Raw genomic sequence first — 18,558 nt, 5'->3', positions numbered from 1 at the left:
AAATGACAAATGTTTGGCTTAGAAGCCAGCCCCTTTGTATAGGTTCAGCATTTTATATGGGGGTCTCTTTGAGGCAGGGACTGTTTCTATATAGTGTCTTGTACTTTGGACCCTTGATTGAGTCTCCAGAAGCACTGTAATAGGAGTACTAAACAATCACTATTAGTATTAAATAACACAGCAATGATGTTATATTGTTTATTAAATATGGGTATGTACAGCCAATGAGCAACAACAGTATGGGTGGTTTTGGTTTTGTATTTATTTCTGTTATCTCTGTGAAATGGGAAGTGATCTATTCCAGAGGAAAGAAGTCTTTTAAATGTATATCAATTCCTAGAGCTAGACTTAACTTCAACTGAAACTGAATCACTATGTAGATCCTGAGCATCCCCATCTGTAAATGTATTTTGCTGTGAATACCTGGGAACACTGATGCCCTGAAGAACCTAGGTTATTGGCGCTTACACCAGAAAATAGCATTTTAATTCTGTGCCCTACAAAGTCCTGGCTGGACAACACAATGACCTGCTACATAAGTGATGATAACAGTCATTCAGTCAGAATGATCTTATCGCTATGTTACCCTCAGTAGTCACAAAGCAGTTACCAAAGCAGACGGCTCATAGTGTCTGCTGATCCTGAGCACTGCATTTAATGAAGGGTTTGTTAAAGTTTTATCTTAAAGAAATAAAGCAAAGCAGTCATCAAACCCAAGTAACAGCCTTTCCCTTTAGCTAGCCATTTGGAAAGGTTTCTCAAGACTTCCAGTATAATGTCATTCAACCATTACCTACTTCTTCTAAGTAATACATTTTTGCAGCTCCCTCAAATAGTTGCATGAAGCCTGCTGCACAGAAAAACCTGCAGTCACAATGTGTTGACTATGGAGGTTAAAAATGAGGTTAGCAACCCTAGAGCCTGATTCAGAACAAAGTTATATACCTGTTGATGCTCTGTTGACCTTAATAGAAATTAAATCTATACTTATATCCTGCCTGAGTAGGGGTACTTACTTGAACTATGGCACATAAGAACATATAGTATCTTATATTTATCCAACCCATCTGTAATATCATAATAACAGCTGATGGTTTCAGCCTTTTAGCCTCCCTGTCTTTCCCCAGAGAGACTCATCTACTTTTCTCTTGTTTGTTTACAACACAGATCTCATCAAATACTTCACAGTTGGCGAGTCCTGAGTCAGGGAAGCACTGTGGGAAGTCAGCGCTCTTCCAGTTGGCAGAGGTAAGGATCCAGTTGTCATCACGGTGTGCATATACTTGCATATTTTCCAAAAATGACCAGTTACACAGGTTAGTGCAATGCCAGAGTCAGTTTCAGAAACAAGAAAAAAAAGCTGCTAAATTGTAACACAGATAATAAATGTTGCCAGTAGAGGCCTCTGAGGCATACATGCATGGTAAATGTAAAAAAAAATCCTTGGAGAGCATAATGAAAAGGTAAGATTCCTCCCCCCAAAAAACTAATCGCATAACCCAGACAAAAATAATGCTCATGGAGTAACTATAGGGAGAAAAAATATGGGTCATTTGTGAGTAAGTGTAGAGGCCCTGATACAAGACAGTATGTAAACATTTGTTTAAATTGCATCGCCTAAACATGGGAAATGCTTGCCTGAACTGAGGCCCAGCATTGGAAATTGGGGGGGAGGAGTATGTGTAGTATGTGGAAGGCTACCAATTCATATACTAATTTTGAAGATAAAATGTTAACATAGATCAGTAAACGGCAGTAGCTGGTAAGCTAGCGAGCAGTGCCTACTAGAGTGATCATAGTTAAGTGAAGCCAAGCCAGCTGTAAGAGAATGTGAACTTTGTAGACCCGAAGATCAAGTTAAATGTAGTAAAACTGCACGAAGCAAAGGAAGGTGCTACTTCATCAGGCAGCATTGTATGTGTGATTTTAACATTCTACCACTTTGAAAATAGCCAGCCTCATTCCACCAGCACAGTTCTGGAATGATGCTGCTGCCAAATCCATCCTGAGGTTTGAACATCATTAGGCACAGATCTAATGCTACAGAGAAGTTTTATAAGGGAACACCTAGTCATAGGAAAGCCCACATGCTTGGCCACAGGAGCACAGCTTTGTTCCACAACTTGAAAGAGAGGACGAAGCTGAGTTTGCTAGAGAGCCGTATAGCTTGTTAAATCCACGTCGTTGATTTTTCCTACAGTGGTTATTCAAATTAATACATGCAAGGCTAATTTAATCTACAGAATGAATGTAAACGTTCTCGAGTCGGCTTACAAGAATGTGGCAAACGTTCTGAGGGCATCGTTCTGTGTTTATGTAGTGCAGCACATTAATACCCATAGTCTTTTTGTTTTTGAGATCTCCACAATGCATGCTTATAATTGAATGCAGAAAATATGAGCCATTTGGCTTAACTTTTGAGTTTCTTAACTTTTTAAATTAGCACTGGATGAGCAGTTCAAGGCATTAATTTGAAGCATCCCCAATAAGCTGTGTTGATATCCCCTGGAGTGAATCCCAGCATTGCAAGCTCAGCTGGCAGACATCTGTGTTGTGCCATTGTAACTCAGATCATTTTGTCGTATGCTCTAGAGAAGAGCAGACTTATTTTTGCCCTGCACTGTCAGCACAGTCTTGGGCTGTGAGAGAGCATCACCAAAGTCCAAGGAGGAATTCAGTTTCACTGTAACTGACTTTCTTTGTTTGTCCCCCTTTTATTTTTATGGATCTTAATCAACCATTCAACTTCACTTTCAAGCTTAAAAAAAAAAATTCCTCGTGACAGTTTCTGAGAGTACCAAAAATACACTTCGAATTTGGATTAAACCAAATGTGTGGCATCTCACTGGAATCAGTTCAGTGATGCTGGTTTTACTACAGATCACTGATAGCCCTGGAAAGAGCACATGGGCAATACAGGCCCGAAAACTGACAACTGAGAGCAGAGTTCAGGTCCATTGTTCAATGTGTCTCAGTGATTTAGGAACTGAGTAAAAAGATATAGGCTCCTCAGGATGACAGCTTCCTTCAAAGAAGTGCTTTTTGTCTGTCTGTCCATCCCCTTTAGGGCAGCAGTGTGGTAGATTCTATGAAGTTATATTCATACACATTGAACAAATAAAAGTTTCTAGTCAGGTTAGGAGGAGGGGACTGAATGAATAAAAAACTTCCTGGGAGTAGAAGAGCTTTTCATAAAATTTAGACCCCCAATCCCTGAAGGTATAAATCCCATCACTATCCACGGACTGGGAGTAAAGCCCGAGTAGCCATGTACGAGCCCTTGGGGCATAAAACCAATTATTGCTCAAGTCCTTGGATTAGTGGAAAGTGGGTTATACCATAGGCTGGATACACACATTCAAATAATCTGGGAGAATTTTCTCAAGTTTTTTCTCCTGATAGAAAAACATACCCAGCACATCATACATAGATATTCATTCTCATAGCAGAAACTCTCCTGGGAGTGATTTAACCCTAGTTGTTCCCAGTTTATTTTTCCTTTGTAGGGGCCATATTTACTCTGGGATAAAAAAAAAACAATCGTCTGTACACCTGTGGTCTTTCCTGGGTGAACAGTGACTCTCCCAGGAAAAACTGAACATCTATACAAGGCCTTGGTTGCCTTTTTCAGTACTTTTCACTAGGGCTGAACTCCCTGAAGCAACAAGGAGGATTCAAAACCAATTCAAAGTAAAATGTGGACTTTGAAAACAGTTTGTCATGTGTTTCATTGGCATAATCTGCCGCTGCCTCTTTGGTTCCATTAGAATCAAATTACAAGGGCAAGGAAACTTGTCCTTTATTACAGTCTTCTGTGAAAAGAAACCATGATTAATAAAAACCCAGAAACAGAAAGTAACTCTTACTGTCATTGCTGTGCCACTGACTGCAAAGGCGCAAGTTTGCAGAATTCTCCTATTTATAAATAACAGACACAACCTTTGTATGAGTCATCATTGCACAGTTCTACACTTTTTTCTTTCTCAATATTTAACTTTCCATGTGTGTCTTGGAAAGGGGGAGGAGATAATCCTTTTATAATCTTACGTTCAACATGCAGGAACCATGTATTGGTAAAATAATGGGTTTTTTCACCCACCTTTGTTTCTGCTTTAGATTTCCTCAAGTACCTCCCATTCAGGCCCTTCTGACTTAAAGCAATGTGGAACATCAGCGTTGTTTCAGTTGGCAGAGGTAATATTAAAATACTGGTGATTAATCACCACTGGTGCAGTGGGGAGGAAAAGCTAATGATGCTGATTGCCAGAGTCTGGAAGGCAGAACAGTAGCACAGTCATAATTACATTGTTGTTTATAGAAGCATAAATTATCACTTGGGTGCAAAGAGTCAAGATTTCCCTAGACTAACCATTAAGGCATAGGCTGTCACTGCTTCTGAGTTAACAGATAAGAAGTCCAAATCCCTGATGACAAGGATTTTCTGATTTATATTAAATTCATTTTTGTTTTTTTTACCTTTCTTTTTTTTTTTTTTTGAATTACTGTCTTATTCAGATTAGAGCATTGTCATTGCAAACCTGTTTTAGAGTCATTAGTCACTTTCATTTATTTCTACTCTTCATGCAAATTGTTGTATCAGTGAGGAATGAATAACTCTGATTTCTAAAGGAGTTCTGTTATGATAACCTGCAGTTGACAACAGACTGTCCTTTTGGGAGCAGCTAAAATGAATGGCCCTTCATAGAAACATTTATTTCTCTTGTCCCTAAACTTTTCTAAGCCTTCCAAATGATAAAGTCCATGTTACAAGTTCATTTAGATCTGACAGTGTCCAAACCCCTTTTCATAACTCTACCTCCTACAACAACCTAGGGCCTTCTCTACTAGTTTTTAGAAAAGAAACGAAATGTATGTAGCAGAAGTAGGAAAACTATGACAGAACATTTATGTTCCATAAACAGGATGTTTTGTAGATACAAGGTTGAGGTTTTCCAGGCTACCTTTGGGATTTGGAAAATTCCAGAATACATCTACCCTAGACCCAGTAGCATGGAGTAGAAACTAAGCAAGCCTGAAGCATAGTATAAGAGGGCAGTTTGTGAAAGCTTGTAGTTTTTGTCTCCCTTACTACAGCTCTTCTGTGGACAAAATGGGGAAATTTGCTCCACTGTGGGCAGAGTTTGAATTACATTTTGACTCTTGGGGGGAGGAGGTGGGTCTGCAAACAAAATTAAACTGTTCATCACCTAATAAATCAGAGACCCCCCAGGTTATGATTTTCAAAGCTTACAGGTAGGCTTTTGTCTCTTATGGTGGAGCTTAGCTTCCCCCCAAAATCCCCCATAATTCGAACTCTGACTATGTGTATCGCTCAGAAACGTGATCTCCAAGGTTCTAATGTAATACTGTGTTTGAACAGACGTGTGACTGGGAGGGCTTTCCTGTGTTGAAAAGAGATACAAAACTTTAGAAGGTTTTTTGCAGCTGGGAGGTTTGCTTTGTTTTTAGTTTGGCTTCGCAAATCAAATAAATAGAAAGCAATTCTAATATCTAGAGTTAGTGAAATTATTCTTTTACTGGTCTCTGAAAACGAGGACCAGAATTGTATCTGTGGACTTGGAATTCGTGGGGGACGTTGGAGGGTGGTTGAGTGCTTGTGTTACCTAGCTTATTGGCAGTGAGTTACTAAATGGTACCAATGTAGTTTGGGTAGTGTCTGTGCTGTGCTTTTCAAATTGTACAAAGGGAACATAGGACCTCCTTCTGAGGCCTCTGAAATCAATTGGAGTGTCTGTTAGACTGCTAAAACATATAGGGCTCAATTCAGCATTTAAACATTTATATGTTTATATATATATATATATATCTATATCTATGTTTTTATATAACGTATTTACATGCATCCTGAAAAAGGGTTTGCTTTCCAAAATCAGAGTGTTTTGATAAATGCCTCTTTCTAACATTTCTGTGAATCTAGGTAATTAAATGTGATAATTGGAATATTTGAGTGGTAGTGACTGTTCGTTTGTGTGTTTAAACTTTAGATGTGCCTTGCTACAGAGGCGGTAAATGTGAAAGATCCCGAGAAGGTGAAAGCGGAGACATCCGAGGATGTGAAAGTAGAAGCCCCAGAGGAAATGGGAGTGGAAGACCTGGAGAAGGCAAAAATAAAAGACTTGTGTAAAGTAAAAGCAGAAGAATGTGAAATGGTGAAAATGAAAGATCAGGAAGAGACAAAAAGTGAGGAGTCTGAGGTTACAAAATGTAGTCATTTTACTGATCCTGCAATGGACAGCAGTAACTTTGAGGGAGATGATAGCACAAATGGAAAAGATCACTCGTGCTGTTCTCAAGAGCTTTCCCTTGCTGAAATTAACATGCTAGGGCTGACCAAACCAGAAAAGATAAAGAAGAAAAAGAAAAAAAATAAGATGGACCGACACACCAATGAAAAATCCACTCCCAAGAAAGCTTGTAAAAAGAGACAGTCTTCTGAATCAGACATTGAAAGTGTAATTTATACTATTGAAGCAGTTGCGAAGGGGGACTGGGGAGCTGAGAGACTTGTTGAAATTCCCCGCAAAAAAGTCCGTCCTGCCTCAAACGTGAAGGGAAGCTTATTGGACACGAAGTCACCAAAGAAAAAAGTAAAATCAAAAGAGAAGAAAACATCAAAAGAAAAACCCATGGAGACTACCAAAGAATCAAAGCCTCCTGATTTTCTTAGTATTACAGCCAACAAGGAGGTGCCTTGTGATGAGGTACCTGACAACATAAAAGTGGAACCATTAACCCCGACAGAAGAGGTGGTACCACAAAACTTACCAGGACAGGTCAAAACTGAGGACAGTGATTGTGTTAAAAAGATAGAAACCTGTGGCTCCAGGAAATCAGAGAGATCGTGCAAAGGTGCTCTTTATAAAACTCTGGTGTCAGAGGGCATGCTCACATCCCTGCGTGCCAACGTGGACAGAGGTAGGAGATGCATTTATTTATAGTGTGAGGGTCTGGAGCAGCCTTCCCAGTCATTTTTAAAAAGGAGCTTGATAAGTTTATGAACAGAATTAAATGATGGTATGGTTGCCTGAAAGGCTGGGAGGCCCTTGCCAGTCCTGTCACCAGTATTTCTGCACAAATCAGAAACCATTAAGTAGACTGTGTGAAAACAACATCTTATGTTTGCCTTCCATAAATCACATGCTGATTCATGACCACAAGTTTGTAATGCAACCGGCAACTTATTTGGTTCAGTTAGTACATATACTATACTTACCTTTAATGAATGCTGAAAAAAATAATCTTTAAAGCATGTTTCACTATAGAAATAGTTAATCTGCTGAGATATGTGGCCCAGGGCTTGAATTTTTTCCATAACACTGATCCCTGCCTCAGGAGTATTAGTTTTCTGTATGAAACAGCTCCTGTTAGTAATGGTTATGAATCCAGTTCTCATTCCTAAAAGGGACAGTTTGATTTTTTTTCTGATATATATATTCCTGTCCCCAAATAATAAGCACAATAACAATAATAGAAGCAGGGGTTATAAATAATGTAAGATTCATTCCTTCTAGACAGGAACATGATCTGCTTGGATACAACTTTGCATATCTGTTACTTTTCAAGTTTCCAAGCTTTGCATCTTTGATGCCCAGCACAAGAAACTCCATTTGAGTGGAAGGTTATGTTTGAGTCTTAAAAGCATGACGTATCATCAGAAGGGTACATATATAGGCATTTTTCAATCAGCAAATATAAACGAATAATCTGAATTGCCAAGTGAAGAAGAAAAACACCTCAGGTTTATATTTGTTTTGTTAGTTTAAAATCTATGAAACCCTTTTCTCCTTTGTCTATCTACTTAGAAATCCTATGGCTTAGCAGAAGGTTCCCAAAATGGGCATCTTCTGAGGGAGTAAATGCTGGATAAATCAAGTTGCTAGTAAGCAATCTTGTTATCCTAAGCTAGCACTGGTTCCTTTGAGAAGAATATGGAAACTTGATCAATAGATGTTTCACTATTCAATGGGTATACAGGCTTCTTGTGAGCCCCCTGCACTGTGACTCATTTTCTATGAGGAAAATCAAAATCCCTCTTCCTACTTTCTAGGCAAACGAAGCTCAGGAAAAGGCAACTCCTCAGATCATGAAGGATGCTGGAATGAAGAAAATTGGGCATTTTCCCAAAGTGGGACAAGTGGGAACAAGAAGCTGAAAAGGTCTAGGCCAAAAGAAGAATTCATTCTAGGGTAAGCTGATGTACCTTACGTGAAAAAAGCTTTTCACAAATGGGATTTGTTTCCAATCTGTTCTTAGGGCCGGGGGATAGATTTGGCAGTTGGGCAGCTCTGGGTAATTGTGTACATTTTGCTAGGAAAAAGCATGACCAGGAGCCAGATGCTTCTGAGTCAAGGTCTTCATTCTCATTCAGCTTTCTTTCACCATTTTCAAAATGGCCTCTGAACTTTCCAAATTTTAGATATTCTGGGCCTGTTAAAGGGCATAGAGCTCTCACAACTGCAGTTAATGTCAGTGAGAGCTGTGGAGTACTCAGCAGCTTAGAAAGTGAGGCCCCACATGTCTCAAACCAGATACTTGGATATAGAGAGCACTTCTGAACATCCTAGCCATTGTCTTTTTGAGCCTTGCCCTGTTTCCTTGTTGATTTTAAAGTAATGCAATTCCATTGAAATTTACTTATCATTTACTCTGATATAAACAAATGATTTTGTTTTAAACTGGATGATGATGATGATTATTTCCCTATTTCTAAAATGGATACAATATCTGCTAGTAAGGAGGGGGCCTGCAAATGAGTTAGATTTTTTCAGAGCATTTTAGAAACTAAATTTAAAATTCTGTACAGGTTTTAAACGGTAACATCCATAAAGCACCAGACTGGTAGATGGTAGTCTCAAAAAGAGATTATTCTGCAAGGCTCCTTTCTTTTTTTCCCCTTTTAAGCAGTGTTCTAACACTGTCAAGCAAATAATTTTGCAATTATAGAAGTAAATATATAAAATAAAAAGGAAGAGAGGATAAGGCAATGGAATAAATCAGAAAAAGTAATAGTTTGATTTTAATGCATTTACAAAGGTACCTAGAAGTGGCACTCATGAATAGCAATTCTTCTCATAGTATTAACAGATTTATATAACTTCAGGCATAGTGGTAAAAAATCTGCTTAATCATTCATACTTTTTGCAAATCCTTGGAGATTTCTAATTGTCTGAGTTCAGGGTGGGGAAATTGAATAAAAAAGGTATAGATTTTCTCAGTGCTTTAGGCTTAAAGTTGTAATGGGCTGCTTTTGTATAGTCTTTTCCATTGTCTGGTGTATCTGAAATTTAGTTGAAACCTACTTTTATTAAAAGAATATTAACTTATTTTAAATCTCCAAATGTTCTTTTTCTCTGGAATAGTCTCAGCAAACCCAGCAAATTAAACACTGCACTTCACTTGTTTTCAATATTTTGTGTTCTGTTCAGTGATACAGAAATTTTACAGCTATGTTCTATCAAAAGCTTTCAAAGAATTTCCAATTTTTAAATTTAACATGTGGATCAGATAATCTCATGAAAATTGGGACTGTTGCATCTCAGTTCACTTAAATAGTTTGCATCCATGTTTTTATTCCAAGTGGCTAAACAAAAAAAATTGCAAATGTAATTGTCATGTACATCTATTGGGATAGTGATGGTAATAATTATCTCCTGATTCAGCAAGGTCATTTGCAAATATTTTTCAACAAACGTTACTTGAATTAATAGTGACTTCTATCATATATCTTTGGAATAATAAAAATATTCCTCCCATAGGCAGGCAAAAGAGTCGCCATGAAACGAAAAACAGATGTAATGATCACTCTTTCACTCTGAACATCAGAAGATCAGATACCTAACAAAATATATAAAATGATTACAGGGGCAAGTAAAATGAGATCAATCTGAGAGTTTTGCTACTCATAATGAATGCTTCATTTTAAGAGCAGTTTCAAAGAACACTGAAAAACACGCACCTTTTGTTTTCTGTTTTATCTCTTTATCATTCTACCTCACGTAACAGATTGATTATGATGAGCAGAAACAGGTTGAATACAGAGGTGCATATAGAGGTTATATATCAGTCCATATTGTATTGGCACCGATAAAAGGAAAATTGACATTATTAGCAATTGACTTTTTTGGCCAATGTGGCCGGTAATGTCACCAGTAAATGCTGTGTGCATGCACACAGCTGTAGAATGCACATGGCCAGAAATGCATTCAGGCAGCTTGGAGACCAGCATCCAGCTGGTAAATCTATTGGGGGGGAGGAACATGAGGTGGGGGAAGATCAAGGCTCCCACAGTGAGGGAGGGCATGCAGCTGGGACAGGGATGGGTGCTGCCCAGCTGGGATGGAACTGCAAGTAGCTTTTTGGCAGCAGGCGGCTCCTGCCGCTGGACACACTCTGGTGGCAGACGTGGAAGGGCCCCCCCCAGATGCGTTTGCGGAGGAAGGGTAGGCTGCTCACTGCAGGCTCATGGCTGGGAGGTGCACCGGCCTCTCCCCAGCAGAAGAGCTGGGCTGGAGCTATGCTTGAGGCAGGCAGAGGTGGGGCTGGTGAAGGCAGCGCTGGGAGGGAGGTTTACGTGGGAGCTACAGCAAATTTTGGGGTGACTATAGCCCACTCCATAGCCCCCTCTCCCCAGCACTGCCCCCACCCACCCTGAGCACAGCCCTGGCACAGTCCTCTCACTGGGAAGAAGCTGGCGCAGCCCCTGGCCTCAAGCCCACAGTGGGCAGCCCACCCTTTCCCCACACGCAAATCCAGGGGACATATGCTCCCTGTGCCTCCCCATGCCCCGCTCTACCCTGGCTGAGCAACACCTGCCCCAGCCCCATGCTCTCCCTCACCATGGAGGCCTCGATCTCCCACACACTTACTGGTGGAACACTGCTCTCCAAGCTGCCGGGCTGCATATCAGCAATTGGATCAGTATCAGCTGACATGACTGGTTAATAAGCAGCCATCGGTATTAGGTAAAGAAATCCTTATCTTTGCACCCCTGGTTGAATACTTGACACCTATACAAAAATATGTCTAGTTACAAGTATTGAAGCTTTACTGAACTCTAGTACCCATCCCAGAACATTTTTTAACTCTACCTATTTGAACCCCTGAACTCTTCTTCCTTTAGCTTAGCAAAGCTAGAAGAAGAATTTGAAAAGAAATTCAACAGCCTCCCTCAATACAGTCCAGTTACATTTGACCGGAAAAGTGTATCTGTTCCAAGGAAAAAGAAGAAGGTTGGAAGCTGCTCAGCAGAACAACCAAAATCCAACAAAGGTAAAATGTTTCTGTGTTTATATTCAGTAACTGCTGCTGTGTGCTCATCACAGAAGTTGTTCCATTTTTACCTCCTTATATACACTTACAGGTGAGGCTTATGACGTCAAAATAGCGCTCTTCAAAAGCACAAAGTTGGTTTACATCACTTTTCAGTGTTGACTATTGTTTTCCGTTTGAAGAATTCACCTGGAAAGTTATACATGCTGCATTTCTGCAATTCTGGCTGTTTTTAATAACAGTACTGAATAGAACTGATGGGGAAATTTTCGGCAAAAGTTTTTCATTTAAAAAAAATGTGGATTTATTGAAATAGGCAGTGATCTGTTTCTATTTCAATAAATTTTCCTGTTTACAAGATTTCATGTATTAAATCTAGGAGAAAAAGGCTGAACAACTGTACACTTGTGGCTTCTCCTGGGAAAGCAGCAGTTCTTGCAGGACTCTGTATGAGTCGTCTACATAAACCACCTCAACCAAGTGTTTGTCTAACCTGCTCTTAAAAATAATTTCCAATTATGGGGATGCCACGCCCTCTCTAGGTGACCTTCCGGTGCTTAACTACTCTGATAGTTAGAAAGTTCTCCCTAATATCCAACCTGGATTTCCTTTCTTGCAACTTCAGATTATTCGTTTCTTGCCCTGTCCTTTGCAGTTACAAAATCATTCTTTTTATATCCACTTTCCTCGTATTTAGAAACTGTTCTCAAATTTCCTGTCGTCTTGTCTCCAGACTAAGTAATCCCAATTCTTCAAATGTTTCCTTATGAAAAGGAGTGATTTACCAGTAAGTCTGTTGTTCTGATGGGCTTAGGCAATAAGATGGTGATAACAGATGAAATGCAAATAACTTTTCATCAGCTATTGTGTAGAGGTGCACTGAAACATTGGTCCCATTTTGGATTGCCACTGATATAGCGAAAATTGACTATCGGCAGTCGGCGTTTTTAGACTGATGTACCTGATAATGCCACTGATAAATGCCCCGAATATGCGCAGCTGCAGCACAGCATGCAGGCAGCCAGGAGCAGAGCCCAGCAGTGTGGAGAGCAGCCGAGTCTGGCTAGTAAGTCTGTGAGGGAAGAGACATGGAGGGGAGGGCAGATTGAAGCCCTAGTGGTGAGAGAGGGAGTAGGGCTGGGGCAAGGACAAGAGCTGCACAGCTGGGGTGGGGCATGGGACAGAGTCAAGAGTAGCTCATTGGCAGGGGGATGGCGGCTCTCACTGCTACATGCACCCCGGGAGGGCCTGGGGGGCAAGTCCCCAGATCTGCTCACAGGGCAAAGGCAGGCTGCACCTGCAGGCTGGGGCTTGGGGCAGGCAGTGATTGATGGTGCTGGGAACGAGAGAGATTGGGGCGGGGCTACAGCAAATTTTGGTGGTGGCTGCAACCCACCTATAGCCCCCTTCCAGTGCTGCCACTTCCCTCCCCGAGTGCAGCCCTAGCCCCCAACCAGGAAGAGCCTGGCGTCACCCTCACCCCAGCCCATAGTGGCAGCCCACCTTGCCCCATGCACAGATCCAGAGGCAAATGTCCCCCGTACTCTCCCAGGATGCGCACAGTGGTGGGAGTTGTCCCTTCCCCCAAAACCAGTCACTCATGGTTCTGTCCCCTGCTCTGCCCCAGTTGTGCAGCACTTGCCCCAGCCCCACTTTCTCCTCACTGCTGGTGCCTCGATCTCTCTCCCCACACCTTACAACAGACTTACCAGCTAGACACTGCTCTCCAAGCTGCCCAGCTGCATATCAGAATCGGATCAGTATCGGACGATATGGCTCATTAGAAATTGACCATCAGTATTGGCCCCAAAATACTCTATTGGTATGCCCCTACTATCTAGTGTTGGCATCTCTGACTACTGCTGTAGTTCTAGAGTTCAATATTGCTTTCAGGTACACAAGGATTAGTTTCATGCTGCTTGCATGAACCATGAGAAATCAGATGGGGATACTTAGAACAGAAGTAATGAATGTGTCAAATACAGCACTGATTTTTTTCTACACTTCATCGTGGTAGAGAAGGGCTGCTCAGGTTATGGTAAAATCAGACAAATATGGACAGTGGACGCTCCTAACTGCTTCAAAAAGGGAGTTGTTCAGCTGTTACACTATAACTGTTATGTGAGCATGAGTCTCCCTTACAAATATAGCGTAAACACTCCATCTGTAACCCTGCTTCACCCAGGGTCAATGTGAAGCAAGTTAGCTTGCATGCATCACTGCAGGCTCCTGTACACATAACAGTTGCAGCATAACAGCTGCTGCATGGTCCCAGTCAGTAGCTCCTCCCCTTTTTGGAGTCATTACACATGTGTGCTTGTGTATAGGGTGGAAAAAGGCATTGCCTTTGTGCTGTGGTAAAAATGTTGTGGATGTGGCAGTAGGGAGTAATAATTTGTATTACTTCATTGTGGCAGACATCTATTTGCTTTTTGGCAGAAGAGCGCAGGCAGCCCAGAGCTGCCCACACTCTCCAGCCACATCAGACAGGGGCCTGGGGACTTGAGGGGCCTGACCCTTCACACCCTAGCAGAAGATTCCCACAAGCCCTGGAAACACCTGCCTAGCTTTCTCCACTTACTGAAACGCATCCCTGTGATCTCCAGAGTGTATCTAGGTAAGCAAGGAACACTGCCGTTTCCCCTACTTGCCTAGATATGACCCAGAGATCTTAAGAGCACATCTTGGTAAGCAGGGAAAACCAGGCAGGCACTCCCAGAATGTGAGGGACCCAATCCTATACAGCAGTTCCCAAGCTACATGGAACTGGGCCCCTAAAGCCCCAGGAGAACACATTTCCTGTTGTCCCACAGCATCAACAGGTGGAACAGCAGGCAACATGTTTCACCCAGTGAAGCAGATCAGTTATATACACAGGTTGCCAGATATGCATACTGACTATATTATGTACATAGCGCTACCAAGATGAGAATGCTGAAGAGAATGGAACTATGATACACTCAGATGTGCATGTCTGCATGCTGGGGCCACGTGAATACTGCTGCCAATGAAGTGAACATAATATATAAGGCCCTACTGGGCTTTAATCTTAATCTTTCAAGTTGCCCTGCACATTGCACCCCCCAATCCACCCACTGCTGGTTGGTGGGGGGACCCTGCTTGCTCCTGATCAGCAGGGAAGCGAACAGGTCGGCACTGTTTTTGTATTCCCTGTGACCAATTCTTGGCTGTACTTGGCTCTCATTTTGTTTCTGTTTGCCTAGTAAGCCTTCCAGACTTACTTGTCTGATCTTTTCTTGGGTTATAAAGTATTGAGAGAAAGTTATTACTTTCTAGGTGCTGCAACCCCAGTGGGGGACCTAATGTCAGCTGCGGCCTGTAGGCTTCTTTGTTCAGACAAATAATAATAATGGTGATGATAGACTTTGGGGAAAATATCTGCCTAAACAAATATGAGTTATTCTTTAGCCTTAAATTTCAGTTAAGTAGCTAAAGAATCTTTTACAATCTCAGATTATAAAATGCTTCTAAAAATTTGTGGAAGTGGGCCTCAGTACAACGAAATAATAGTTTCTGGGGCGATAAGTGGTAAAAGTTTTGTGTGACTTTTTCATAAGTAAAAATTAAAGGGAAAAAAACCTTTTTCTATCAAGCCCTCTCCCTCTCTTTTCTTGCTACATTTTGAAGTCAAGGCTGTTGCATCAGTTTGCAGTATCCTGAAGCTATTCACTTCAGTTGTGGTTCTTCCATTGCACAAGAACAGTATAAATGAGAAACCATTTAGACCTGATATGTTAAGTAATCCAGACAAAGGATAACACCGATATATGGCACACAAGTGAAATGATCTTTCTCTCTTCACTTCCCTTGTCTCTTTTTTTCTGAAAAGGTGTCTGTTACTCCTATGATTTTTTGTCAGATGTGACACTTCTGTAACCTAAAGTTTAACCACAAGCCTCCCTTAGGCATGTAGGAGCATGTAAATTGGGTTTATGAATAAGGCAGTGCTGACCTTTGTCATAGTGAACTGTCTCCTTATACGTACTTAGGAATAGAATTTTAGAAATGATTCACTTTGGCTTAATTTTGCTGATTTTGGCTTAGATATATAGGCACACCTATATCTCTCCCCCTCTATTTTACCAGCTTTATAAGGGGGGGGGGTGTATATATATATGTGTATGTATATATATGTGTGTGTGTATATATATATGTATGTGTGTGTGTGTATGTGTATGTGTATATATATATATATATATATATATATATATTCCCTTATAAAGCTGCTAAAATGGAGGTGGGGAGATATAGGTGTGCCTAACCTGCACATACAGCCATCTCCTGGGGACATGAGAGGTGGTAATTGCCATTTTCAATAGGAATTTTTGGGACATCATGTCAGGCCATTATTCTGTGTTGAGTTACTGTGTGTGGATGTGCAGAAATGAGCAAAAACTGAAATAACTATTTCTCTGTTGCTCTATGCAGGGGGAAATAAATCCTTTATTCCAAGGGCCCCATTTACCCTTTTCCTTTAGGAGGCAGTGTTAGTGTGTGTTTGGTACTGTGTTTGTCCAGCAGCAAAAGAAAATATATTCTAAGGGGAACCTGGTACAAGCCATTACCACGCAACTGATGCATCTGCATGATTCCTTAGCAATACAAGTGCAAAAAACTGCTCCAATTTTAACCTTGCTGCCTTCAGGGTCAAAATTGCGTGCAATTTAACTAACATGTACTGCTGCAAGATAAAGCTCAACAGCTGCTGAGCGCTCCCAAGCAGCAACTCTGCCTCCCCTTTTAAAGCAGCTAAAATGTGCATTTGTCTATGTGCTAATACTGTGATCCAGCAATAGGGCCAGTGAGTCCTCTGTGGTACTACGGTACTACAGATAAGAAAAAATGGAATTGTAGAAAAATAGAGCTGGAAGGAACCTTAGGAGGTCATCTAGTCCAACCCCTGTTACATACAGGATCATTTCTGTTTAAACCATAATGTTAATACAGCATGTTAAAACTATTATTTCTATGTGATCTCAGTTCCAGAGCAACGCTCTTTTTATGTGCTCAAACATCAAGTCCGTCTTACATTGCCCACTATTACCTATGCCCCAGATGATACCCTAAGAAATGTTTTGAGAAATTCGGGAATATAGAAGCAACTATTTGGAGATCTCCAGAGAACTTAGATAGCTTTGGCACTCTTAGTGTGCAGATCCTAATAACCATACCTCCTTAAAGGGTGACAGAGCAGCCAACAAGCAGAGTTCTGTCAGAAGAGGCATCTGAACTAGACTCCAGGTACCCGTCTTGCAAACCTATCAGATAAGAGCTTTGCCAAGGGAAACCATAAAGACTCTATTAGCTCTTGTCAAATGAGTCTTTCTGGAGTGAATACATATATCTCCTCTATTGAAATACCGTGCTGTGAGTTTTGAGCTATCCTTTGGAAATGAGGGGGTTTATTTTACATCCACTATGAAATTTTGGAAAAAAGCCATTCAGGTTAGTCGCATACAGCCCGTTTGTTTACTTGCTAGCTTCTTCATTCCACAGCTGCTACTAACCAGACTCTTAGTATGCCCAGCTCAGTTCACATTCCTGCTGGCATCTGTGAGTCTAACGGATGGACCGTAAAGTGAGCTACAGGCAGTTACCATATGTTGGCAACTGCTGCAGCACAAAAAAAAAGTATAGCAAAGTCCTTTTTCTGCTAAGAAATTTTTGAAGGAAATGAGTTTGCTTTAAACCTAAGATGCTATTGTGAAAAGGACAAGCAGAACAGCAATGTGTAGAAGTAATTGTAAGCTGTTATGGAAAATTCTTTTGCAGCTGTTCTGGTGCAACACCTATCACCCTATTCTGGCACCAGCCAGCACCAAGCTGAAACATGCTACACCGTTCCACACATACTACTTCCTGAACCAAAAGCAGCTTATCCATCTGTACTTAGCACTGAGCAGGTTGATTAGCTCTGCTTCTCAGTCTGTAATCAGCTCTGAAAGAGAAGGCCTGCCTGCCAGAGTAAAGGGATGTTTGACCCCAGTGAATGGCCTGTTCTTTGGTCTTCCCCACCAGCCAGACCAAAGAACATGGGCAGCCAATGTCCAGTGGAGCCTTGGCTTCATACTACCTTCTTAATATGTATTTAGTCCTTTAAAGAAAAATTCCAAAATCCAGTTTTTGTATCTCTATATGTGGTATAAAGCTCGTACCTTTGGAAGTTTTACTCTTAACCTTAATGAAGAAACAAATATGACAGTTTTCAAAACTAAGACTTAGCATTTTCCGAGGGGTCCCTTGAGCCTAATGAGGGGTGCCTAAGCCTAAAAACGTTAAGAACCTCTATCCTGAATAAATGTTGAATGCTGTAGAAGAGCTTCCTCCTTGAAAATCAAAAATTAGCTTGAAATAATGCTGCGGTAAAGCCAGCGTTTATTTGTGATGTTACTTGTCATAATCTTAATGGATTTATAACAAGCCACATTAGAGAGAGAAGAACTGGCTGTTTCTGTTGTTGAAGAGTATAAATGAACTTGTACTAATGAGTGACCTCCAGGCTAACATGACAAATCCATTGAACCAATTTTGTGAGAGTAACATAGCTAGAGAATGCAGCTGCCCTGCCTGAAGAAGGACTGCATTTGTAAAATTAGAAGTTAATTTGGCACACACTGAAGTTACTTAATTTTTCTCTGTTAGTTATGCTTGAATTAGTTTATATATAACCTAACATTGCTACAATGATTACCAACCTAGGATTGGTCATTTTGGATTGTACTCTGATTTTTCTAATCCTTTGATTCTTTCATTAACAACATTAATTGAAAAAACAGTGATTAGAAAACAAATGAGTTTCTGGGGTCCCTTAGTTAGGGTCTTAGTTTTACTGCTTCTACCTTTATATAAAGGTAAATAAACCTGCATTTAAATATGATTAATATCCAGTCCTGCTTATGAAAACTTATTCTCTTATGAAGGCAGATCTCCAAGGTCTTATCTATACAACCCTTTTTTTCCTTAACATTTCACACTAGTGCAGCTATGCTGTTGGTAAGAATTATGGAAAGCTTCAAAGGGGGGGGCAGACTAGAGTAGACATAGCACAGTAGTGTAACTTGGGGAGTGACTGGAGTAGCAGTTCAACTGCCTTCTTTATGAGGAGCTCAAGAACAGCCATGGCTGTTCGCACCACCTCTGCCAGCACCACAGCAGATGGTGTTGCCCCATGCACCACAGCTCTCTTTCTGTGCCTCTGACTGTGCTGTTCTGCTGATTATGGCTTAGAAAAGTAAAATACTTGGGAGT

General features: G+C 40.9%; 1 protein-coding gene across 11 annotated transcripts in view; it reads left to right on the top strand.

Annotated features, from left to right (window-relative positions):
• The window catches only part of BBX (BBX high mobility group box domain containing), a 198,007-nt gene that overhangs the window by 147,494 nt on the left and 31,955 nt on the right, over positions 1-18,558 (top strand). For 10 of the 11 annotated variants that reach the window (XM_090058208.1, XM_090058178.1, XM_090058199.1 and 7 more), the window contains 5 exons: positions 1,168-1,248; positions 4,117-4,194; positions 6,006-6,936; positions 8,069-8,207; positions 11,141-11,289. In XM_090058208.1, the coding sequence (XP_089914334.1) occupies positions 1,168-1,248; positions 4,117-4,194; positions 6,006-6,936; positions 8,069-8,207; positions 11,141-11,289 (1,378 nt within the window). The remainder of the gene's footprint in view (positions 1-1,167; positions 1,249-4,116; positions 4,195-6,005; positions 6,937-8,068; positions 8,208-11,140; positions 11,290-18,558) is intronic. The other variant, XM_090058216.1, reaches the window with a different exon arrangement.

The sequence above is a fragment of the Crocodylus siamensis genome, chromosome 1, assembly GCF_052110815.1.
Source record: "Crocodylus siamensis isolate JL-2025a chromosome 1, ASM5211081v1, whole genome shotgun sequence".
Classification (NCBI taxonomy): Eukaryota; Metazoa; Chordata; order Crocodylia; family Crocodylidae; genus Crocodylus; species Crocodylus siamensis.
This window is presented reverse-complemented; position numbering and strand designations above follow the sequence as displayed.